This window comes from Gallus gallus, chromosome 26, assembly GCF_016699485.2.
Source record: "Gallus gallus isolate bGalGal1 chromosome 26, bGalGal1.mat.broiler.GRCg7b, whole genome shotgun sequence".
Lineage (NCBI taxonomy): Eukaryota > Metazoa > Chordata > Aves > Galliformes > Phasianidae > Gallus > Gallus gallus.
The window spans coordinates 253,439-278,418 of NC_052557.1; the positions used below are offsets into that span (position 1 = coordinate 253,439).

General features: G+C 54.3%; 2 protein-coding genes and 1 long non-coding RNA gene across 8 annotated transcripts; 1 reads left to right on the forward strand and 2 right to left on the reverse strand.

Moving 5' to 3' along the window:
* Positions 1-16,231, reverse strand: TBC1D22B (TBC1 domain family member 22B). 4 transcript variants are annotated; one of them, XM_419261.8, is made up of 13 exons: positions 16,007-16,231; positions 11,571-11,627; positions 10,154-10,467; positions 9,418-9,597; positions 8,907-8,977; positions 8,359-8,487; positions 7,891-7,956; positions 7,026-7,140; positions 3,328-3,434; positions 2,835-2,910; positions 2,399-2,526; positions 2,087-2,182; positions 1-1,587 (listed from the first exon to the last, which is right to left on the reverse strand). In XM_419261.8, exons 1-13 carry the CDS (start codon positions 16,060-16,062, stop codon positions 1,459-1,461), a joined length of 1,524 nt encoding a protein of 507 aa, XP_419261.3. In that variant the 5' UTR covers positions 16,063-16,231; the 3' UTR covers positions 1-1,458. The 4 variants fall into 4 exon arrangements, with proteins under 4 accessions (XP_419261.3, XP_015154223.1, XP_004934863.1 ...); XM_015298737.4 differs by having other exon boundaries at positions 11,571-11,725; XM_004934806.5 differs by lacking the exon at positions 11,571-11,627.
* On the forward strand, positions 14,485-21,335 carry LOC101747295. 3 transcript variants are annotated; one of them, XR_001470147.4, is made up of 3 exons: positions 14,485-14,540; positions 14,622-15,489; positions 19,918-21,335. It is a non-coding gene; the product is annotated as an uncharacterized LOC101747295 (long non-coding RNA). The 3 variants fall into 3 exon arrangements; XR_006932161.1 differs by lacking the exons at positions 14,485-14,540; positions 14,622-15,489 and adding an exon at positions 16,415-16,530; XR_210281.5 differs by lacking the exons at positions 14,485-14,540; positions 14,622-15,489 and adding an exon at positions 16,622-16,742.
* Positions 21,332-24,980, reverse strand: PIM1 (Pim-1 proto-oncogene, serine/threonine kinase). The gene is made up of 6 exons (XM_003642712.6): positions 24,669-24,980; positions 24,481-24,587; positions 24,347-24,397; positions 23,504-23,870; positions 22,704-22,880; positions 21,332-22,523 (listed from the first exon to the last, which is right to left on the reverse strand). Exons 1-6 carry the CDS (start codon positions 24,748-24,750, stop codon positions 22,366-22,368), a joined length of 942 nt encoding a protein of 313 aa, XP_003642760.1. The 5' UTR covers positions 24,751-24,980; the 3' UTR covers positions 21,332-22,365.

Consider the following 24,980-nt stretch of genomic DNA (forward strand, 5'->3'; position numbering starts at 1 on the left):
GCAGTTTCTTGAGACACTGGAGTTTTATTGGCAACAAGGCTATGCCTTTCACATGCTCAGCCCCTGCTGCCTCTTCCCACAGGGCACCTCCATGTTCTGCCCCAAGAAACCCGGGGGTCGCATCCACCTCCCCCCCACACCCAGCCCTCTGCAGGAGGGGGACAGAAGGAAACCAGCCCAATAAAACATTCACAATTGGTTTCATTTAAGAAGGTGGTTTCTGGCTGTGCTGTCTCCCAGAGGATACGTCCACACTGCAGGGAGCAGTGGGCACAGTCAGCACTGGACTGGGGACCTTTGGTGCCCGACAGCCCTCTGGTGGCACTGGCACCACAATGCCCTGCAGCACCAGCCCTGGGCACCACGAGCCCCATACCCTGTATCTCCTCGACCTGCTCTCAGCTCCCACCTCCTGAACTCCTCTTTGCATGGGAAGCCTCGAGATTCACATTTGTGAGGCGCACCTTCCTGACAAACTCAACACTCCAACCATGTCAGGGCAGAAATACCCATGGCTCTGACTTTTCCCCACCTCCAGAGGGATCCAAAGCCCTACGCTGCCACACAGGCATGGAGAGAACAGGGAAAACAAGGGACGCACATTATAAATATAAAATCATATCTGCTACAAACAAAGGACGTATATTGTACATCTTTGACCCATATACACAAGAACACAATATACACAGAACGCCTCGGAGGAGTGGGGGCTTTGCAAGGAGCTTTCAGAGGTCCCCCTGCTGCCCTCACGCTGCAAGGGGCTGCGCCGATGGCACATCAGAGCGTCTCATCACAGCGATGTGCATCATGCAGACCACATGGGTGGGTTGGGGCCCCCACCGTGCCCACCACACTGTCTCACACCCAGAGGAAGGCAAAGAGGAGGGAGAGGAGAGGGCAGGTGCAAGCAGCTCCCTCATGAACCCACAAGGTGTGAGGAATGAAGCTGGGCCCTGAGAAACTTCTCACCCTGCAGCCCCAGGGAAGTTCTCCAGCCAGTCACTGATAAGGCATTTTTGTCTGGGAGCTGGATCAAACTGCAGCTGAAGAGAAAAGGGAGCAGAGGGCAGCACACACGTGAGGCGGTGAGCGTGTGTGTACATGTGTGCAGCATTGGGCAAACATGTCACAGCATAGCCAAGGCAACCAGCAGCTGGACAAGCCCAAGGCAGGGCTGGGAGAGCTCAGTTATCTGTAAAGCTGTCCCCTGCCCCTTCAAGCCTTGCTCCCTGGCTCAGGCCACCAGCACAGAGTGAAATACTGACGGTGGTTGGAGTGGCACATCCAGGTGTGTGGAGTGGCAGACAGGCACGCAGAAGAGTTAAGTCAATGTGAGCTTTGTACAGCAAAGAGCAGCTCCCGGCCGGAGCATCCGAGGACGTGGATGACAAAATGCCACAGTGATCAGATTGGGCCAGGAGGAGAAGGTGGGCAAAGGAGGGAGTTGAGTCCTGGCACCTATCGGCGGTAATGATTGGGAGCATCTGCAAACATGTACTTGAGTCTGTAGGCTTCAGCAAGGAGGAGCCCAATTTCTTCATTGCCCCAGTGTATTGTCGGCAGGTTTTGTAACAACATTAGAAGGCCCTGGAAGAGAAGATGCTCACACTGGGGCAACTGATGGCAAAATACAGTCCCAGAGGAAGCCCAGGGATGGAATGAACAGAGGCAGCAGCATTCAGGAGCTTTGGCTCATCACACTGGCAAGTCTGAAAAGCTCAGGAGAGCATTAAGATGTGCTTGTGTCCAGCTCTAAACAAGTGAAGCACCCTCAGAAGCCCTCAAACCTCTTGCAAGAAAGGGTGCTACCATCCAGTGTTAAAGCCAGACAGCAAAAGGCATCCACAATGGGACTCACTGTGCCCAAAGTTCAGGCCCAGGAAAGAGCTGGTATTTGTCCAACTGTTTAGTTCTCTGCCCTGAGCACACAGGCTACAGGGTTACTTCTGAACAGAACTCCTGAGACTGGATGATCTTAGTGCCAGTTTTGAGATGACAGCTGAGCATATCCATTGCTGCGTTCCCATCCGGGGCAATTCCCTCCCCTTTTGCCCATAAGAATTAGCCCCACACACCAGGGACTTACTTGGAAGTCTTCCTCATCTAGGATCTCCTTCCGCCACTTGATCAGGAAGGCGGCACAGACATAGAGGTGGAAGTGCGAGAACCCCTCTGGCTCTGACTGTAAGCAACAAAACTCGGAGTCAGCTCCTATGGCTCTGCTGGAGCACAGCTCCCCCAGACACATGTCCATGTGTCACCTTCATCTGTCTATAAACACCCCAGAGGCCACACTTTGTTCCTCTTATCTCCCCAGCTGCATGGTGCCTCATCTCCCTGCGTGGGGAGTTGGCCCTACAGCAAGCAGCCAAGGAGGGATGGCAGCAAGTCCACGTACCTGGTAGGTGTCCCAGAGGCGGATTGTGCAGCGGAGAGGCAGCTCCCTCATGAGCAGATTGTTCATCCAACGAAAGGCAAACTGCAGGTATTCAACTTCATACTTCCTAAAGTGATTATGTACCTGCTCTGAAACAGCACAATTCACTTACACACCTGGGGATCAATGCACCCGAGCTGCTGCACAAGGCACTGCCCAAATCATGCTGGCTTCCATGTACTTCAAGGCTGAGGTCTCACAAACACCTCCACCACTCACCTCGTCCTATTTTACCATGAAATCCCATTCCCAAGAGCTTTTTGGCCAACCATGCTCTGCCCCTACCTTGCCCAACCAAGCATCTACCCCTTACACTGAGGGTTCCTTCCTACTTGCAAAGAAAGCCTCTCACTGTTGTGATTGAAGTCCCCCCCACTCAAATTCCCTTGTCACCTACCATCAATCCGGCTCACAAGCTCCTCCAGAGCTTTGACTTTCTTCTGGATCCCTGGCTGTGCAAAGGTGTAGTTATCCTGCAGGGAAAGGCCATCAGTCAGAAGCAGCAGCTGCAACAATTGGAAATGACCTAAACCAGATCCCCAGCTCTGCACCAGCCAAGGAAATATGGCTCTCGAGTGCCAGCATCAGCTGTCTGCTGTGAAGTCCCTGGTAGCTGGGAAGTTGGGACAGTGCTGGCTGCACAGCTGCAGCTCTTCTTTTCCCTGGGATTTGGCCCCCAGATCATGCCCAAAGCAACAGAAATGTCCATTAATGCTGGGATACACTGTCAGAGAACAAACATAGGCACAGCTCCAATTTTAAATGCCAGGAGTGCTGCAAGTCTAGCTAGTTACTCACTAGTGCCGGGGATTACAGAGCTCTCCCCCAGATACAGAGAGAAGACAATGGCGCTGCTGCATCAGGCAAGGGGAGACATCTCTGCAGCTCACCTGTATCCCATCCAGCAGCTTGCTCATGCACCAGAAACTATCAGCTTCAATGCTCCGTAAAACATCCTGTGACAAGTTCGTCACATCAAAGTTCTCCACATCCTCTTCTGCAAAACAGACAGAGGGGAGAATAAGGAAAGTGGGAGGCATCAGGTGATTCACACCAAGAGGCTTTAAAGGCTCCTTGCATGCAGCTGCCAGCACAGCTGAAATGAGTAGCTTTCCCAGTACAGAGCAGGACACCTGTGCATCAACCTGCTTCTCCAGGCCAGGTGAGAACCAGCACCCAAAATACTCAGCAACTGTGATCTGAAGCCAGCCCAGCTCCTCAGGGGACCAGGAGAGGGTCTCTGCTGCTGTTGTCACCCCTGAGGGGCCAGAGCAGTGCATGCATGAAGGCTCTAACATCAGTGACCTCTGCTGCTAGGGCACATCCCTCTGTGAGGGCAGCTCTGCCAACACCATGGGGACAACCAGGAAAGGCAAATCCAGTGCTGCCAAGGAAGCAAAGGCTGCCCTGGGCTCAGAGCTGAATGAGGGGGCTGAGCTACCAACCCCAGTAAAGAGGATTTATCAGCCCAGGACTGAAGCACAACAGAGATAAGCAGTCATGCTCACATTCCCCAAGCAACTGACCACCTCAGGGCTCAGCTTTCAGCCCCCCACAGCATGCTGTATGAGAATAGGTGAGGCAGCAGGACATGAAACTCAAAAGGCAGCTGCCAACTCCAAGGAAGAACAGGCTTTCAGGAAGAACTTGCCAAAGCCTCAGAAAACTTCACAGGAGAGCAGGACTCTCTGGCACAGCTGCAAGGACCCTAAAGTGCTCAAACATCTCCTTGGACAGTGGAAGTTTCTCCAAGTTAATTCCAGCACAAAGCCTGACAGCAGTGCCATTTATCAGAGGGACCGCTCAGCTTTGCAAAACACCTCCTCCTACTGGGCTGACAGGCAAGCTCCATCAAACAGAAGCAGCCCTGTGCATGAAAAAGCCTTGCTGTGAAAGCAGCAGATTTGTGGAAGCTTGTTTTTTAAACTCAGCGCACTGGGGTCTAAGCACAAGGGTTAACAACAGCTCTGTCCCCAAAGGTGTTCACTAAGTGCAAATTGGTTCACAATCCCCCAGGAGAGGACAAGGAGTCCCTTGAGGGTTGCAGGCAACACTGACTGCATTTGGAGCAGAGATTCCCTCTCCTCCAGGCCAGCCTCACCTTAACCTGGATGCTGCACAGTGCAGTGTATGTGGGCAGACAGAGGAAGGCAGGGTTAGGGAACAGCTCTGGGTCAGGAGACACAGCTTCAGCCTTCCTGGCTCAACCGACACAGCAGCTCCATCCCTGTTGTCTTCTCCATGCAGCTCACAGAAGGAAAGCATCAGCTGCGCTGCTGGCAGAGGCCTCTGTGGGAGCTGTCACCACTAAATTCGATCAACAGATGCCAGGGCTGAACTGGCCTATCTCCAAGCCCAGAGGCTCAGATATCTGAACAGACGTCTTTGATCTTGCTTGGAAAGGAGTTGAGATGGAAAGGCTGGGGTCAGAGCTGGAGCCGGGCCACTCTGTTGGCTCAGGCGTGGTCACAGGTCAGCAGCAGCATAAAAACCAATGCCAATAGATCCTGGCTGCAGGGGGATGGGATGGGATAGAGCAGAGCAGTGAGTCCAGTGCTGCTCCCACCTTTGCCCCTTCCCTTAGGCACACGGGGCTTTAGGAAGGGCCTGTGGCAATCTGGCAATCTCATGCAGTAGAAAGAGTAGCAAAGCTGTTTTCCAGCTGTAGGTCGTCATCCAAAATTACCAGTTACTCTTCTGCTGGCTCCTCAACAGCCATCCTTCAGTTTCCAGGTAATTAGAAAGGCAGGCAAAACCTCTACTTAATAGATATCCATCTCCTTTCCTTGATCAGTTCTCCCTAGCAGGAATATGGGCAAGGTTGAGGAGCAGAATGAGGCCAAGCGTGTACAGCTGGTACCGGTGGTTCAGCCACACAGCTGTCACCTCATGCAGAAGAGCTCCCTGCAGGGCTCCAGGCATGGCAAATTCAGCACAAGAAGTGTGACAAAGAAAGGGAGGTGGTGATAAGCCTAGGTGACAGGGAACAGCCTGCTGCTTGCACTGGCACAGGGACAAGAGCAGCAACTCTGCCAGCAAAGAAGGACTGCTAGGAGATCCTGGGCATGCTGCAAGAAGCTTTGGGGAAAAAAAAACTAAACAAAAATAGTCTCTGGAGGGCATGGCTCAGCTCAAACATCTGTTCAGCGGCATCATTAAGAGGCCTTGTAGAAAGGAGCAAGAAACTCAACATATGGCTCTGAAAGGGAGCTGGGGGCAGAGTGACAGCCGCTCAAGGCAGGCTGGGGACAACCAGGGCACTGCCACCACTGTCACAGCTGCCCAAGGGCTTGGGGAGCGGGGGCGGGGAAGCAGAGCTGGCCCAGAGTTGGCTACTGAGGTGTGAGTACATCATGCTTCTGACCTGAAGGTTGGCTTTGAGTCCCAAACTCTGGAGACAGGAGGGGATGTGTGGTTTGCTTGCGTAAGTACAACTCTCAATGACAGACAGAAGGCCACATTCAGAGGATAAAAGGGGCCTGAAAGATGGCAAGAAGCACAGCCCCAATCAGACAGGTCCCAGCCACACACAGAGAGTAGAGACCTAATATCCAACATGGTACATGACTGTAAGAAGTCATACAAAGTACCTACAAGGCAGCTCCAACATCACACCAGCTTTTTTCTGGCTCAGTTGACTCACTCTTTACTTCCCAGAACAGGGAATTCACTCCAGGTAGCAGAAGAGCCCCATACTGTGCTTTCTCCTTCAGACTGTAAGGAGCAACAGTATGGCTTGGAGATTAGTCCTGACCACATGGCTATCGCAGTGCAAACTGAGGTGGCTTACCTCTTCACAATATCCGCAAAAGACAAAGACCACTACTAGTTTACAAAGCTTTAGGTAGATAGTGAAAGGCTTTCGTGACTTCAACAATCTGTGGATCAGATCCTAAATCATTTATCAAAGAAGATTTCTCTGTCATTGTCTTAAAAATCCTTTTCCTTTCTCTTTAGAGTGAAAAAATAATCCTTATGCTTAAACATTCTTATGGCATCCCAGTGTTCACACGTCAACCCCAAGACAGCAAGAGCTGGAGAAAGAATGAAAATCCCATGGATGAAAATGACTTGCTCTCCAGCTAAAAGCAACTGGCTGACAAGAAAGCTGAAAGCAGCTGGGAGAAGTCAATTTAGTTTCTAAAACTCTCAGCTTGACAGATACACCTGCACTAGCAGCATAAGACAGGAATCATTATTTAAACTGTTTATTTTACATTCTCAACAGGGTCTCTTTATACTTCAGTCTGTCCTCCTAGAGCAAGAACGAGCTCCAAATTCAAGCTTTGTGAGCAAGATCCTCCCCACCACCCCAAGTTCAGAGCATCAAGGCTTTGCCTAAACTCCCTCAGCACCCAGAAGGTCCCAACTTCCTCCAATCTAAGTACATTCAAACACAAACCTACTGTCACCACTTCAACTTCTGCAGAGCTCAGCAAGGTTATGAAACTGAAGTCAATTCAGCCAGGCAGCAAAGATGCACTAAGAGGTCAAGATGCATCTCTAGCATGGCACAGGAGCTGAAGGAAAACGCATCCCCTCCAGCACTTCACACCATTGCAGTCAAGAGGCAGTGAATATCACTTACCAACGTATTCAGAGAGGAACACAACAAAGAATGGAGTGACCAGGTCATTGATTCCCTGTACATAGCCACTGGCTGGGTGTCGAATGGCCCATATAAACAGGATTCTTTCAAAGATCTAGGGAAGAATTGAAGGAAAGCAGGTACCTGCATTAGCCGTGCACAAAGGAGAGGCAGAAAAGCATAACTGCTAAGCTCAGGGAGCAAAGATCATGCACTGACAGGCTCTTTTCTGCAGCAATATGGTTAAGATACCAGTCCTAAGAGGCTCCGCATGATCCACAGATCCCCACAAAGGCCAGCCCACTCTTCCCAGAACAAGACAACCCAGACTCCTCATCAAAACTGCTGCTTGAAGAAATGCAGACACCGACTTTCCAAGAGCTGCACATCTTGTTGAACATCATGTGGACAGCTAAGGCTGTTACCTGTGCTCTTTACCCATCAGCTGTCAGCACAGCACTCCCAGCAAAACATCATCATTACAGTACCCAACAGAGCAGCCTCCATAACCTACAGACGCGTTACTCCCAGCCCAGCCCCAGGACATCATACTCTGACATACCACACACACACTGAGACTGTTTCCAAAGACAACAGATGCTCACACCTCCTGGCCACCTCTCCAACAGCCCTACGTGATTTTCTCACACATTGCTTTGCACATAGGCATATTTGTAGTGAAACACAACTGATGTCCTGCTCTGATTCAAATTCATTGGATTTGTTTCAGAACAAAAGCTTCAGGACTATTACCAGTTCTTGCAGAAAAAAAATGCTGACCTCATAGCCCCTAGTCTCTAAGACTGATGTGTTTCAAAAAGTTGAGGACCAGACCAGGCACTGTACCCTAACTCTGTACCCTTACCTCCTGGACAAGTGGCTGCTGAAAGAGGGGGATGAGTGGGTTGGTCCTTGGAATGTCGATGTGGATCTGGAAGAGAGCATGGGTCAGACACATCAACCATGCTTTTAAGGGGCATGATAACTCAACATGACAGAAGAGAATCCACCCTGCAGTGCCCCTCAGGCGAGAGTTGCACTTGCTGATGAGTGTTCTGAGCGCTCCAGATTGCAGCTGCGTAGAGAAAGTCAGCTACAGTTCTGTGTTCAGTCTCCTTTGCTCAGGGCTGGGCTGGTGACAAGAGATGGACTGGGAAATCCAGTTATTTGGTCAATTTACGGAAGGTTTAATCCAGTACTTGTAACGAGACAGACAGAAGCACAGGGCTCCATCCCCAAGAAGACTCCCAATAACTAACAGAAGTCCAGGTATGACCTCAACTCAAAAACATGCAGTGGCAAGGGGCCAGAAAGCCAGACAGACAGCAGGTACCTGTCGGTAAGTGTCTTGATGGTGCTCCTCATTCCGGGAATCGTAATACTGCTGGATGAAGCCAAAGTATTCCTCCCGCTTACGCTGTAAGGTTAGCTTCCGACGCTCCATGTTTGCAGGGAGATAACCCTGCAGGAAGAAACCTGAGGTCAGGGCAGCCCCTATTCCCTCACCACAAACCAACCCCTAAAATCCTGCCTGGCAGCTGTGCACATGGATGCAGCAGATATGGGGAATCTGGAGCAGGGGAAGAGTATTTGTGGGCTTTGACTTTCCCACACCCTGATGCCTTTTCTGACCTGGTACAATCCAACTTTCCAGGATTCAGTTTCTTGAAACAACAAGCCGCATTCCCAGCACCTGTCTGGGGTTTGTGCTCAGGAGATGTAGCAATTGCAACCCCTGACCAGAAAAATCCTACAGCTCACTGCTGGCTGGGCACAGATACAACATGAGCAAAACTGGATATGGATTTGCTCCCACAAAGGTGTACAAGTGGGTGCCCCAGATTCCCCCCAACCTCCTGCATCCCAGCTCCAAGTACTCACTGAGAGGAGACGCCATGTCACAGGCCGGACCTCTCTGGGCACGCCAGGCCAGCTGCATTTCCTCAGCTCATCTGCAAACGGACAGTGGTGGCAATGGATTAGATCCTAGGCACGTCCAGGCACCACTACACCTAAAAGGAGAGGAAAGCCCAGTCTGCTCCTGCAGGCTCTGGAGACACTGAGCCTCCAGGAAGGCTCCACATTAGCAGTGACTGGGGACGTGGGTCTGTGGCTGGAGAGTGGGGACACTTGGCTCAGCACTGGGACAGTAGCACTGGCTGCCATGGCACTGACCACTGGTCCCTTCTCAGCGGGGCTCAGTTCTCATGCAAAGCCCAACAGCCCCCTGTGACCAGAAACAGACCGGAAACAGGCAGCTGCTGGAAGAGGTTATCATCTGCCAACACACAAGTCATTTTTTCCAGCCTGGAGTAGATAGTGAACCACGTTTCACAGAGGCAGCAGGCTTCCCTCTGCCTCCCCACCCATGGGCACCCATTATGCCACTCACCCAGGTCCGTGTTGTGGCTGGAAAGGAGCTGCCGAAATTTCTCCAGGCGGGTTTTCTCCCTCACTGTCATGGGGGGAGCACCCGAAGCATTCTGGTCGGAGATTCGGGCAACAAGTGGAATGATGGGCCGAAGGGGAAGGGACTGCTGCTTCTGGAGGGGGGTCCGCATGCAGGCCTCCTCTGCAAAGAGCAGACACTGCCGTGAGGCTGGGAAGGGGACAGCAGCTCTTCAACCCCACTGTGCTCCACTGACTACCGCCCTAGGCTTGGCACAGCAGGCGTCATCTCTCTTTCCCAACCCCAGCATACAGAGCACTGCTGGCCCACTCGAATCAGCCAGTCCACAGAGATCTGTTGCTGCTTTTCTAACACTTCCCCCCATTTCTTTTCCTTTCCTTCCTTCTGCATCAAGATATCTGCCTGCGAGCGGGCAAGACTTTCCCTGTGATATATGGGAGGATATGGAAAAGACAGAAGATGAGGCAGAAGGAAGCTGAGGGAACCCCAGAAACACCAACTTGCAGATCTGCCCCAGTCAGCTTCATTCCAAAGAGAGAGAGAACAAGCTAACTGCAAGGTCCTCTATAGGGTCACTTCTTGACCTTGATTAAGAGCAGCACATGCTGATCAAGACTTTCAAAACTCCTCAGAGCCCAGAAAACAGGATCCTCTAAGACAGACATGCCTGTACCTACAATATTGAGCTCCAGAAGCTGCTCCTGAAGACAGCTCTTACCAGACATCCTGGAAAGCTGGGCCTCACTGCTGGACTTGTTGACCTTGCAGTTGGTGGGCATGTCACTGAGAGTAGGCTGGACCCTCTCAGGTTTCACCCGCAGCTTGCTGTGGTTCTCCAGGACCTGTGCTGCTGTGGCCTTGGCCACTTTAGAGTTCAAAGTTTGCAAAGAGGAAGAAGAGGAAGTGAAGTCTTCATCTTCATCATCACCGATGTCCCAGGCATCACTGGTGTTGCGGGCAAACTCATGAAAGCTGGAGGCCTTCTTACTTTTCATAGGCAGCACGTTGGCTTTGGAGCGGTCCTTGATGAAGCTGGAAGCCAGAGAGAAACAATGTCAGAGTAGTGCTGTTAGATAATCCATGTTCTTTCCTTCCCTGCATCCTAGCTCCATACAGGCAGTCCCTGGCTTTCCCCAGTTTGCTGGTTCCACCTCTAAAGCCCCAGGGCATGCATTAAGCTCCCCGAGGCTGCCCAAGCCGCTGTGATATCAGGGAATGGAAAGCCACAGTGCCACCTAATAGCTGGAGAGGTGCCAGCCTCCTTGGCTCAGAAGGGCAAACAAGAGAGACATACAGTTTCTCCAGCTCTGCCTCCCCCCAACACACAGAAAACAGGTAGACAAATGCGAAAGGAAGCCTTGTGACCTGGGGAGAGGCATGCCAGAACAAGCCTATGCTCCTGGACACTCCTGGCACAGCTGTAGTCGCTCCCAGCGGACAGACCAGGCTGTTTCTTTTCTCAGGTGCAGGAGGAGCCTTTCCATTTACCCTTAAGCTGCAGGAGTCAAAGTCCACCAGCTGAAGCGTCACAGACAGGAAGGTTCACTGCTGTATGGCACGAGATAGGGATAAGGAGGCCGTGCAGACCAGTGCTGCCTCTTCCTGCTGGGAAGAGTACTGTGGTTGTGCTGCTGACCCTGCCTGCTGCTAGGCTGCTTCACCTTGCCCTTCCCTATCCAATGGGTGCAGACATCACTGCTAAAGAATGTATCTTCTCCTTTCATGTACCCAGTGCAGATCTCTGGCTACAAAGGCAGCAGCAGATAAGCTTTCCTGTGAGCTTTCATAGAGCCCAGGACAGCACCATACTCCTCTGCAGCCCTTCTTGCACATACCTGAATCGCAGCAACACCAGAGAGCTCAGACTGCACAGAGCAGAGGGGATGTACACTGGGGCTGCCCTGGTACCAGGACAGCAACCCCAGAAACCATCTGAGTTTGCTCAGGAAATGTGAATGAAGCTGCTACATCATTTCTACATTCCCAGCAACATGAACCAGTCCAATCAGGAGGAGATGGAATATCACAGTGCTAGGGATGCTGGAGACTTCCACCAAGACTGAGCCAAAAAAAGGAACGGAACAGAACAGAAAGGAAAGGACACAGGCCATGCCTCTAGGAGACAAACAACTTACTTTTTGGTGAGGCGGGGATCCAGTGGAGGATGCTGTGCTCCATAGACAGGCTGAATGCTGCAGGGGGGGAAAAGGAAAAAGACAGTGCAAAATATCTCAGGGCACCCACGGAAGGTCTGCTCAGCCTGGACTGGGGTAACACTTCTTGCACGCTGCTGGAAGCCAAATACAGACCAAAATCAACTTCAGTAAGCTTCTGCCTTCAAAACCTTAGACCCAAAGAGCCACAAGTAGCTGAAGATTTGTTCTTTGCAGCAGCAAAGAGAAGCTTTGTTTAAACTCTTAGGCTCATGGGATTTGCCTCCTTGAGCAGGACACAGAGATCTGCTCTCTGCACATCTCAGCCACCTGCCACAAGCATTGACATTCATTCTCTTTTCCATCCAAAAGTTGACCAGGTATGAGGGCTCACACCTCGGAGCCCGCCACAACAGGGAAGGACTCTATCCAGTGACACCCGGACTCCTCAGCACTGAGGGTTTGATCCCCATGCTGGCACTCAGGCTTGCAGCCAACATTACAGAGAAGCAGCCTCTGGTACAGGATTTGATGCAGGTCCAAATCCCAGCTTAACCAACCACTTCCTATGTGGTCTGGAATGAGTCATGGCTCAGCCTCTGAGGAGGTGGACAAGTGCTCCAGGACACAGAGAGCCTGAGGGCTGTTGGCACTGCATGGGGAGCACTGCCTTGAAAAGGAACTAATAGATGCAGACACATCACTAGTTTTGCAGGCCATGGAAGTGAGACAGAGATCCTCAGTTATTACCTCAATTTGAGAAACTATTCACAGCCACGCCACCCCAAAAGCCACACTTAGATCTCTGGACACAACCAGCCCTCTGTAGCCCCAGTACACAACACAGCCCCACATCCTGTGGCAGACACAAAGGCAGATTCAGAGCTGGCACACAAAGGACCGTCTTCCCTCAGGTCACTAGGGCTTTCCAAGAGCCTCAGATGGAGCCTGGCTGTGGCAGGGGGTGATCACAACCTGGTGCAGCTGGAGAGCCAGAAAGGGACAAGCGGGTGCCAGGGAAGTGACAGCAATGGGTCCATATGGAAGGGAGAGGCATGGAGACCAGGGCAAAGGCTGGGAACAACTGCAACACAGAGAGAGGCCAAAGGGGTGGGCTCCAGCTGCAAAGGGCAGCTGCTAGAAGTGTTGAAAGGGCTTGCTGTGCTGGCACACCTCCAGTCAGGACCAGGAAAGAGGCTGTCGAGTAATTAGCATTGAGGAGTCAGTACAGCTACTAAACAGAGGCACCCTCATGGCTGGGCAGAGCAAAAAGATTATTGGGGTTAAAAAAAAAGCTGTTTCCAAATGACTCATGGAAGCCCCCCACAGGAGAGGAGCCTGCAGAGTCTTTCCAAAGCTCAGCACCAAGCTCACACCACCTCCTAACAACAGTCACAGCACTGCTCTTCCCTGCAAGGGGACCGGCATCACCCAGGAACATCCACATGCTACCAACATGATCTGACTCCCACACAAAGGGACAAAAACCACACATGGGTCAGTGTGATGCTCATCAGCAAAATGAACAGTCAGAATAGGGGATGTGGGAGCCAGTAGTGCATGAAGAAACCCCTTCCTGATGCTTTGAAGCAATCGGGTGATGCTGTCGCTGCTAACGGCCGACACAACAGCAGCGTTCCATCTCCCAGGCAGATCTACTGTGAAGAGCCCAGGCTCCCACAGATGAAGCATCCTGGGCTGATCTATTGCACAGCACATCAGCTGGAGCTCCCACACAGACAGCTGAAGGTGACAGGTAGAGCTGAGTACCACCATCCCCCATATGTTTGTATATAAAAATATACATGTATATATAAAACAAGCTGGAGAAGAAGCAGAGCAAATGCTCTGAGACATGCAACAGGTGACCTGAGACACTCACACATCTCCACAGCTGCCAGATGGCAACTTTGCACCACAGAGCCTGAGCAGACTCAGTGCCTGATCCTGCTCCTTCAGCTCAGCCCATCACTGACTCTCAGCACATCCTGAAGTGCTTCACAAAGCTGCATCAGCAGATCCCACTGCTATAGCTCAGGAAACAGAGGCAGGGCAGCAAGTGGTAATCAGTAAATACTTCGTTTATTCACTCGTCTGGCTCTCCCTAGTGCATCAGTCAGATGAACTGGCTGTCTCCAAGCTTAACTCTGACTTTTGCACAAATGGGAAGCTCAGGGCAGGCGCCATGTGTTAGCAAATACCACTGAGTCAGGAGTTGAGACCTGTGCTGACACTGTGCTCCCAGACTGACAGCACAAGTCCCCCATCCTCCTTTAGAGCTCGGTGGGACAAGGTACTTCTTCCCATTATCTCCCTACCCAACGCCTGATTCAATCTGTGCCCAAGCTTTGCTGTGGCACCTGTGTTACACCTCTTATGGGCAGACGATGGCAGGGCTCAGATTATGGGCACTGCAGCACAGAGCACATAGTCAGCACCTCAGGGCAACTGCAGAGACTGAAAATGTTTTATTCCCAGCAGACTCTGCTTCTCCCTTTTTTAAAAGAGCATTTAAACAATGCACACACTGATGCCTTACTACTCAGCTCTCTATAGGGCAGGAAATAAACAATGCATCACACAGGACAATGAACCAGACCAACCTGCCAGCACACCCCAAACGAATTACAAGGTTGAGAACTCCCAGTGCAAAAGATGCAGGGTGGCACTGGAGACATGAAACACCATTTACTAGTTCTGCCACAAGATCCCACATTTACAGGGGTGCATGGGAACTGTTGAATCACAGCCTGAACCTCTGATTGACCACCTGAGGCGAGCGCTGAGTCAGCTGCAGGGGCACAGGTGAACACAATTTCACCTGAGTGACCGGAAGGGGTGGAGCCTGGCTGCACCCCTCCTAGACCCCATTTAAGGGCTGACTCCCAAGGAAGAAGGTTCTCTATCTGGAGATCACTCCTCTTGGAGCCCTTCTGCAAGCCCAGGATGTGGGTAAGATCTTTATTTCATTACTCGTTTGTAATGTGATAATCTCTCTGGTCCAATACCTGTATACCTGTTTGCCATACACAGGGGAAAAGTACCAACTAAAAGCCAGTAAGACCAAGTGACCACATTCACAAAGCATCACAGAAAACGAACCTACTGAAGTCTCCAAATTGTCACAAACCTTCAGCAGCTTGCCAGGACAAAGGAGGGGGAGAACCAACAATCTGCAAGAGAAGATCTGGCCAAGCTCAGACCAAGAACATGACAGACAGCTTCACGCCTGGTGGATGTAGTGTGTCCCACCTCCGCCTTTCAGCTGCATAGCCCTTTGGGATCAGGGCTCAAGATCTGTCAGTAAGCCTCTCTGGAGAGGACTGGGGCACAGAGCATACAGAACTGGTAACAAGCCTCCTCCACACCACAGGACAGGGTATTTGCAAACTCCTCTGTTAGGAGGGGAGAGCTCTGCCAAACCCTTGACGTCGGAGTGCATTGTCTGTGCAGGACTGGCTGCTTCCCAGACCGGTTCACCTGGTTTGAGCTTTCCAAGCTGGCTCTAAAGCCATCAGCTGTGCAAGAGAGATGCTGGCAGCAGAACCCAGCACAACATCCGGGGATGGGACCACAGGGACATGGAGCAACCTGGGGACAGCACAGCACTGTCCTCCCACAGGAGAGAGGGAGGAGGGATGTACAGTGCTCAGTGCTTTCCCTTTAGTTGCCACAACCTTAGCCTGCCTCACCAGTCCAAGGGATATCAAAGAATCATTATGGTTGGAAAAGACCTCTGAGATTACCAAGTGCAACCATCAGCACCACATCCACTAAACAACAAGGGATGAGACTACGGGGAATCTGCTGAGTTGGGACCACTTGTCGGTTCCCTCCACCTGCTTTCAAGAGGTCCCAAAGCCACAGCGGAGCCACGCAGCTGCACTGCAGACTGAGCTGGGTGAGAATTTTTCAGAGGTAATCCCAAATCTAATCGCCCCTGCAGCCAGCTAACAGCCTGTGCACCAGGAGGGGAAGGGCAAGGTGCGGGTGAGACTATTGAGCGTAAACGAGGTGGAAGGGAGCACCAGAACTGCGGCTGTCTCCAAGGGGCGCTCAGCTCTGCTCCCACGGCTGCTCAGGAGCCTTTCACCCCACCCTCCCAATTCCCACCCGAGGCAGCGCAGTGCTCCTTGCCCTCCACTGCCACCACAAAGGCCTCAGCAGGAGGGGAGCAGCCACACCCCGAGGGCGCGGGGGTCCCCAGTGAGGCCTCAAGCAGGAGAGGGGCACCCCCAAAGGCTCCACACGGGCCGAACGACCGAAGACTCGGACCCATTCCTCCACTACACCCCACGGGGCTTCGGCCACGCGTGGGGCACACATGCGACCCTCCCAGCCGGGGCGGCCCCGCGGAGTCCAACTCCCCCTCGCGAACCCCCAACCCCGGAGGTCCGGTTGGACCAGGCCCAGCTCACCTGCCCGGCAGTTTGGCGCTCCGCTTCCAGAACTGCCGCCCGCTCTCAGCCGCCATAGCGGAGCTAGGCAGGGCCGGGCCCGGCGGCCAGCCAGGCAGCGGGCCCACCGGGCCGGCCGGCCCCGCGGCGCAGCGGCAGAGCGCGGAGAAGGCGGCGCGCCCCCCCCACACCCAGGCCGCCTCACCACTGTCCGCCCGCGGCCCCTGGAGGCGCCATCTTGGATGTGGGCGGGGAGAGCGTCGCCATTGGTCGCAATGCTCCAGGCCTGGCGGCTCACCCAATAGGAAGTGGGAGGAGGTGCGACGTCACGGTGGAGCAGGATTGGGGTGGGGCTGCGGGTGGAGGGAGAGACCATTCCTCCACGCGTGCGGGGGAGGCGGGAGCGCGCCATTAGCGCTGGGGGGGAGGACGGGAAAGCCCACCCGCCTCGCAATGGGGAGGGAGGGAAGGGTTAAACAGCGCCCTGAGCGGAAAGGACCAACCACGTAGCGCGGGAGGAGACGTGCTCGGCAGGCAGCTGAGCTGTGAGGGCGAAGCCGTGGGGAGCGGGCGGGGGGCAGCGCGTTAAAACCGGGGGGCTGCGGGGGGCGGCAAAAAACGGAGCGAACCGTGCACGGGGCGGGGAGAGCGGGGCCGTGAGCGGGGCTGTGTCCTCTGCGTGGCCGCTCTGATCGCTGCGGCACCCCGAGGACTGAGGGTCGTTTCCAGCCCCTCACGACCCCGCGTTGTCCCTGAGGTGAGGTCCTGCCGGGGGGCCTCGGTGTCGCTGAGCGCAGGGGCGAGAAAAACGCGTATTTCTATACAAAAGCGCACATTTCCGTAGCAAAGCGGGCCTATTTCCGTACAAAATCAGTGTCTGGGAGGACAGGGCAGACAGCAGAGGGCGGCACAGCCCGCAGGCCCGGCGCCGGGCGCTGCTGTAACCCCGCTCTGCTCGGCTCTTTGCTGTTACTGCCCGTTCCCCTTCAGGTGCGCGGCAGCTTTCAGTTCTGAGCGAGATCGAAAGCTGAGAGGAGAATCGGTTCCTTTTCCCATCCCGAGGCTGAAGCGGGTAAAGGAAACTTCGGGCTGGTACAAAATACGTACAGCTGCAGATCGCCGCCCTCCGTCACCGGGCCGGGCCGTGAAACCCGGCGCCGGGCTGCGGCAGCCGCACCTCGAGGCGGCCTCGGCCTTTTCCGCGGGGTGCCGCGCACAGACGTTGTGGCTGCAGCGTCTCTACAAGGAAATGTTTTCGGGCTCGGGTGTGAGGGAAAGGCGCTGCCCAGAGGGCGGTGGGCACGGCACAGCTCCCCAGGGCACGGCCTTGAGCTGCCGGGGCTCGGGGGGCATTGGGACACCGCTGCCAGCCATAGGGTTTGGGTTTGGGTGGTGCTGTGTGGGGCCGGGGGTTGGATTCGGGGATTCTCCGTGGTTCCGACCTGCTTTGAGACGCGTGCACACAGCAGGGGTGGTGTCCGTGAGGACTCACAAATTAGTGGTGGGAAGTTTGAAAAGCTCAGTGTTCGTACACTGAGAAATGGAAATCGTCCCCTGGTGTCAGCGAGAGGCTGAGAACGGCAGTGTGTGTCCCCCTGTCATAGAGGCTCCTCTAGTGCTGCAAAGCCCCTCCAGGTGCCTGCTGTCCCGTCCACCTATACAGGGTGGGTTTGCTTTGCTGTCCCTCCTCAGCCTGTGGGATCACTCCTTCTCGGAAGCCTCTCTCCTGCTTTTCAGTGGCAATTCGCAGGTCATCGTCGCGTGATTCATTCATTCCCTGGCCTTATCAAAGACTGTTTGGAAACACCCTGGTGGAGAAAGCATGACCCCTCCACCCTGGGAGGGTGCTCATCACCTCCATTCCGCCTCAGAAGAAGGGATGGGGGATGAAGGGATGCCAAGGACAAAATCCAGTCTGTAGCTGCGTTTTGCTGGCAACAGCAGCCAAACCCATCCAAATCTGCCTTTTTAGGGAGGATTACATACATCCAAGCACACGTGCCTTCCTGCACCCGTGCATATGTGCAGCAAGCAATAAGCTATGAGCAGTGGTCTGGGACAGGTTGCAAGCACGGGGCAGTTTCCATTGGGGTCAGCACTGATGTGTACAGTCCCTGCTTGCACTCCTGTGGGGGGGAAATCTGAAGAATTTCAGCGTGGGTTGACCTGAAATGACATTTTGCTGCTTCTGTTTTTCTCACAGCCTTCTCAGTGGGGTGAGATCTCTGTTCCTGCAACCCGCTCTCCCTTCAAACGCTGATGTGTGCCTGTGTGTCATTTCAGGTTAACTGAACTGGCTGCTTGGGTTTGAAACGAGAGCTGTTTCATTTTTCGGGTCGCTTAACAGCCTCCTAACTGTAACAAACACAGTGATTAAAAACATGAAAAATTACCCTGGAGGAAGGGGAAAAGCCTGGAAAAAGATGAAAAACACTCCGATTACCCCTTTACAAATATTTTTCTTTAGCTGAAGTTGCTAAATTTGACTCAGCTTTACACACTGGAAAGGTTTTGCGGTGTGTGGTTTTTTTTGGCTGTTTTTTTTTTTTTTTTTTTTTTTTAATGGTGAATAAAGTGTTTCTTCCTTGCAAAACCCCCCACCAACTCTCAGCCCAGTGATGCAGTTTCAGTGTGTCACAGAGGCAGCGTCAGCTCAGGCTCCGTGTTGGTAAGGTTGGTGCAAACCCCACAGGGCTTCAGGTGCCTGAAACCTGCACCTGGGGTCACAGCACAGGGTTTTTTCCAGAGGTCTGGGAGGGACATCTCCCCCCACTTTGTTCATTTCTGCCAGGATTGAGGTGAGTTCAGTGCTCTGCCCTCAGCTCCCATACCTGGGGGACATGGGGACATTGCTTGGTGGCTGGTCCCACCCAAAGAAGGGTGCATGTGCTGCTGGGACAGTTCTGCCTGTGGTCTCATCTTGCTTGTTGGCTGCAAGCTCTCAGCACCCATAAATAAACCTGGGAGCCTCTTGCTGCACACTTTCTCCTGGCTGACATTTTCCTTGCAGGAGTGATAGGGCAGGGAAAGGCTGAGCCCTGCTCTTAAGCTCTGCCGCAAAATGTCTCCAGCAAGCCAGCGTGCCGTGCCTCAGTTTCCCCACACACCCCATGGAAATGATGCTGTTGCCACACAGGACTTTGGCAAAGTGCTGGCAGATCTATGTCCACAGTGCTTCATTACCAGGGAGCTGTGGGACCTGCTGCTCATTCCTCTCGTCCTAAGGCAGGGGTTTAAAATAGCTCCTGTGACTCATTGTGCCCAGAGGGGCCCAAAGGTGCCACCTCCGAGCCCGTGTGTACCTTTCTAGCATGCATTTCCAGCACGTCTGGCTGCTGCTCACCTCCCATTCCCAGAAAGTGATGTGATAAAGAGAGTTTCTTGCCTTTACTGTGGCTGAGCACCGTGGCTGGATGTGGGAAGGCAAAGGTGTGATGAGCGCTGACCCTCTGCAAGTCCACAGCTGTCTGTTCAGCCCTAGATCTCAGGATTGGATGGCATGAAGACTTGTCCTGGTCTTGTTTCATCCTTTTTTGGTTTTTGCTCTTTTGAGGTTGGATATTAGGTTACATTTCTTCTCAGAAAGAGTGGTGATGCATTGTCACAGGCTGCCCAGGAGGGTGGTGGGGTCACCGTCCCTGGAGGTGTTCAAGATGTGGCTCTGAGAGATGTGGTCAGTGGGCTTGGTGTGCTGGGCTTGGACTCGGGGATCTTAGTGGTCTTTTCTGACCTTAATGATCCTATGATGTAAAAGCAGCAGGAACAGCTAGACAAGGAATACGACACTCATCATCTCCAACCCAACCCTGCTGTTCTTGTCTGGGAGGAGGGAAACTTGCCTATTGCGACTGGATGACCTTTAAGGTCCCTCATAACCCAAGCCATTCTATGACACTGACTTTGGGTCTCCCATCCCATCCCCATACTCCCAGAGGTGCGGAACGTGGACGGACCTGATGGCTCTTGGCCACATGAAGGTGCCACCAGGAGGGAGAGCTGCAGCGCAGGGCACAGCGGTGGACGGGATCAGCAGCAGCAGACGGAAGCGCGGCAGCTATCAGCGCGCTGAGCGGCGCCGGACCCACTCGGCCCTTTTCTAAGAAACACCGCAGCAGTTGTGAGCGTTTACGGGAAGGGTGGGCTGCGCTCAACCCGGGCAGCCGCGATAGTGCAGGGGGAGGATGCGGCGCGGGGGGCTCCGCGCTGCTTTGCTTTCGTGTAAGGACTGCTTCCCGGATGGTCCGGAGGAAAAGCGAGAGAGGAGGTTCAATGCAAACCGCATCTCTAAATAGGGCTGAACTTTGAAGGCATTCAGAGCAGTGCTTCCTGCTCTGAGCAGCCTTGAGGAGGAGATGAAAGATGCAGCTGAGCAGGGGAAAAAAAGCAAAACAAACCGAGTTAACGCTTTGTGCAGAGGTGCAGCAGTGACACAACATGGGAGTGCGTCCAGAGCTGGGACAGAGCTCTAGGGACCCCAATTCCCATAAAGCAGCTCTACTTGGAGAAGAGAGCACAGGAAATGAGATAGAAATGCCGTTTTTAAGTATAAAATGTGCGGCATAAAGCAGGGAATGGCCCGATTGGGTTGAGTTGGGGGTCTTGCCAAGTAGCTTGCAGACTGCTCAGCGCCCTTCCTTGGGGCAGAAGCAGGCACAATCAATGGGCATCCTCCAAAAAGCAGCATGGTGCCAACAGCTCAATAGGAACAGAGTGTCAACATTCTCATAACATCAAATGAAACAAAACAAAACCTGACCAACAGCCCCAAAGCCAAAGCATTACAGAGCTGGGAAGTGGGGTTTGACAGCTCAGAAAGTACAACACAAGCAAAGTGTCACTGCTGCCGACCAACAGTAACCGACTTCTCGTAACCTGGCCATGGGCTTCCTCTGGGGCTGGAGGTGGGGACAGCACAACACCGGCTGCCTGCACCCTATGCAACACCACCACCACCCACACAACACCAACACCCACCGCGCCGACAGAGCCGGAGCAACAGGCTCGGCAGTGCCCGAGTGTAATTGGGTTGACAACATCCGGTGTTTCGCAAGCTGGCTTTGATGTCTGTTTACTCTCCATCCCCAGCACATGCTCCACAGCGGCCTGAAGCAGACAGAAGGGCTCTGCACTGCTTTGATCTCTCCCAGACCTGCAGGGAATGGTTGGGCTGAAGACACCCTGGAGGGCTGCGGTGCCCCATGGGGCTGCCCTGGGTGGGAGCCTTTGGGGCTGGGCTGTGTTCTCCTCTCATCGCCATCGGGATGCTGCAGCCCCATGGTGTGTCAGTACCCCACTTGCTCCCATTTCTCTCCGTCCCACCCTGCAATAATAAAGGGATGCCTCCACTCCACGATTTTCTTTTTATTTAAAACCGCATTGTATAAAAAAAATAGGATTTCTGAATTCCCCTGTACAATATTAACTATTAACAAAAACCCGCGGGTGACGCATAGGTTGCATGTACAGACAACAGCGCTCTCTGCAAGCTCAGCCCGAAGAGTGCATGGGCACACACAGCCCCCCCAGCCCCCAAAACCCCAAATCCATCCGTGATGTGGGACAGACACATGGACACAGAGCAAAATCTGACTGGGCACTGGGGGTCAGCAGCTGCAGAAGCAAAACATGGGTCAGGACCCACATGGGTTATAAATAAATAAATAAGTTATCCTCCTGGCTCAGGCTCCTCCTTGCAAAAATCAAAAATAATAAAAAAAAAAAGAATATCCACAAAAATAAATTAAAAACTTGGAGGGGGAATAAAAAAGGGCAAAAATGTTACCATTATTAACAACTGTACACCAAGCTTTGCTCCTGTATAATAACTCTGTACACGCATTTACAGCTCTGTTGGGTTGCATTGTTTGTGCATTGGGAAGCAGAGGGCTCAGGGAAGGCATCGCCGCGGGGCTCCGAGCTCCTCCTGACCTGCTTCCTTCTGGGAAGGGAAAAGTAGCTCTAACACCCAGGCAAGGCATGGAAAAGCAGCAGTGTAGGAAAATTCAAGTATTTCCTCCAGCACAGCCCACGTCACGACTGAAGGCACTCGAAGATGGTGACGGCACACAGACCACAGCACCTGCCCTGCCCTCCCCATACAGATTTCCCCCTGTTGAAGCTTTTCAGAGTTCCAATCCTCTCATAGTCCCGAATTCAGCAGGCCAGGAAGACTCGTGGGAGCCCCCAGAGACAGAACCAAAACCCCAAAGTTTACTGAAAAAAACATCAAGTGAGATAGGACCACTGAGTCCGAGTCCAGCTGGGATCCAACCTCTGGGTGACTTTGGCTCCAGAGAACCGCACGGTGCCAAGTGATGATCTCAACTCAATCCCACAGTCCCAAGGCAATGGTCCGCTCCTTACAGGAGACACCAGAGGTGCTATTTGCCCGTCTCCTGAAGCAAGCTGTGCAGGTGGATCTCTGCCGCCTCCTGGGACAGGTGGACGCTCTGCATCCAAGAGTGGTTGGAGATGTCCTCAAACGACGGTCTGTCTGAGGGGCGCTGGGAAAGGCACCACCGGATGAGGTGTTCGCACTCTGGGTGGGTATGCAAAGCAGCGGTCAGCATGGGCAGGGGGCACTCAGTGCTGCACCCAGACCTCCCCATCCACCCACCACGTGTTGGAGCACTATAGGGCACCAAGACACGTGCCACCCCCTCGAGATTCCCAATGGGTAACATAAACCCTGCACTGTTCTCTCCCATCCAGTGCCCACCTGGAGAGACCCTCTGCCTGAAGTACACCTGGCCGCGCAGGATGTCCTCGTCGTGCTCGAAGGGGATGTCCCCGCACACCATGTCATACAGCAGCACGCCCAGGGACCACACAGTTGCCGAGCGCCCGTGGTACCGATGGTAGCGGATCCACTCCGGCGGGCTGTAGACCCGCGTGCCTGCGGAGAACGGCGACTTTTGTCCCCAAATCCCTTCTGGGGATGGCGGTGACGCAGGGACGCGCGGCCCGTGGTGGGGGCGGGTGAGGACGGGTGGTGGCGGGGGGGTCACCGGGCGTCACACCACCCCCGCCAGCACGTGACTCTTGTTTACAAACTTTGGGTTGTAAAATAAAGGCGGTGGGGCCGGAAGGTGGCAGCACGGGGTCGGGGAAGGCCGGGAGCCAACCGTTACATGCAAAAAATAATACTCCCGAGGGAGGGGGGAAACCACACCTTCTTCCCACCCCTTTGCCAAAAGAAAAATTAAATTAGAATTTAAAAATAATTTTAAAAAAAGCAAACAAGGGGAACGGAGCCATCCTGTGCTGCACGCCAGGTTTTGCAACCTGGCCCCCCCCACCACCCCAGGAGCTGTTTGGTTTTGTAGGCTGCCCTCCCCCGGCCCCAGCATGGAGCGCATTGGTTGGGTGCTCATGCCGGGAGCCGGCTCCCATTTCACAACACCGAGCAGTGCCAAACACTTTGCGGGCAGCTGAATAACGCCACATTCCCACCCCCCCCCCCCCTTCCCATTTTGCTGCATACAGGGGGGACGCCTCCGGCGCGTGGCAATGTCTCACCATCAAAATCGGTGTAGACTGTGTCCTTGAGGAGGGCACCGGAGCCAAAGTCGATGAGCTTCAGCTCACCGGTGGCGAGGTCGATGAGGATGTTCTCGTCCTTGATGTCGCGGTGCAGCACCCCGCGGTCGTGGCAGTGCTGCACGGCCTCCAGCACCTGGCGGAACAGCTCCCGCGCCAGCTCCTCCGCCAGGGCCCCCCGTTCTGTGATGAAGTCAAAGAGGTCCTGCACCGGTTCTGGCCGCTCCAGCACCAGCACGAAGCTGTCGGGACGTTCAAACCAATCGAGGAGGCGGATGATGCCGCGGAAATCTGTGCCCACCTTCTTCAGCAGTAGGATCTCCATCGGCACGCGCGTGCCACTGGGCTGCGGGGACACCAGTGCTGTCAGCGCCAGGTCCCTTGGTGCAACCTCAAAGCCAGGGATGCTCTCTGCCCCATCCCCCGTCTAGACATCTCAGTTAGCCCCTTCCTGGGGTGCTCCAGTGCCCCCAGATCAGGGATATTCCGGTGGCTCCCCCTTGGTATCCCAGAACCAGGGATGCTCTGGACTGCCCCCCTCCTACTGTCCATAAAACCAAGGATGCTCCGATTCCCCCATCCCGTGCTCCCGTACAGGGATGGTCTGGATACCTCCCAATGCCTTAAAACGAGGGATGCTCCGATCCTCCCCCCCCCCCCCCCCGCTCCAAAACCAGGGATGCTCCCGACCCATCCCCCCAAAACCAGGGATGCTCCATTCCATCCTCCCCCCGCACCCCTCCTACGAGGGATACTCCAGCGTTTCGTCCCCCCATTTACGCCGCCCTCTCCCCTACCCATACCCCGTCCCCCGGTGCTCACCAGCTCGCCCCACTCGGAGATGCGGTCCCTCGCCACGTGCTTGATGGCCACCTGCGGGGCGATGCGCGGCGCTGAGCGGGGCTGAGCCGGGCCGAGCCCCGCAGCCCACTGCCCGCAGCTCAGCCCGCACTTACCGGGGCGCTGTCGGAGAGGCGGATCCCCGAATAGACGGAGCCGAACCCCCCGCTGCCCAGCAGCGGGCCCACCTGGTACAGCTTCTCCAGCGGCTCCTTCTCCTTCCCTGCGGGAGGAGCGCGGCGTCAGCGCTTCCCCAACCCGAGCCCCACACCGCACCGCCTCGCACCGCCCCGTGGCGCCTCACCTGCGGGCAGCTTGGCGGCGTGCAGCTCTGCGCCGGGCCCAGAACGGAGATGGGCCAACGAGTTGATTTTGGAAAGCAGCATCCCCGCCGCCGTGCTCCGGCTGCAGCCCCGCCCGAACAAACCCGACCCAGGCGGCTCGGGCAGCCCAGCCCGGCTGGAGGCGGGCGGGGGACGGCGAGCCGAAGAAGAGGAGGAGGAGGAGGAGGAGGAGGAGGAGAAGGAGGTGGAGGGAGAAGGGGTTGGGGGGGGAGGGGGGGGCGCCGCGGGGCGGGCACGGCGCGACTGCTCCCCGCGCTGCCGGGCTCTCGTGT

Coding starts and splice junctions, on each gene's coding strand:
- TBC1D22B (XM_419261.8), bottom strand. CDS start 16,062: ATGGCGGCTGAGAGCGGGCGGCAGTTCTGGAAGCGGAGCGCCAAACTG. Junction 2,527..2,834: donor GCTTGTGAGCCGGATTGATG/GTAGGTGACAAG, acceptor GTGCTGTTTCAG/AGCAGGTACATAATCACTTT. Junction 1,588..2,086: donor TAGATGAGGAAGACTTCCAA/GTAAGTCCCTGG, acceptor CTTCTCTTCCAG/GGCCTTCTAATGTTGTTACA.
- PIM1 (XM_003642712.6), bottom strand. CDS start 24,750: ATGCTGCTTTCCAAAATCAACTCGTTGGCCCATCTCCGTTCTGGGCCC. Junction 24,398..24,480: donor GCCTCTCCGACAGCGCCCCG/GTAAGTGCGGGC, acceptor ATCGCCCCGCAG/GTGGCCATCAAGCACGTGGC. Junction 22,881..23,503: donor AGTCTACACCGATTTTGATG/GTGAGACATTGC, acceptor CGTTCTCCGCAG/GCACGCGGGTCTACAGCCCG.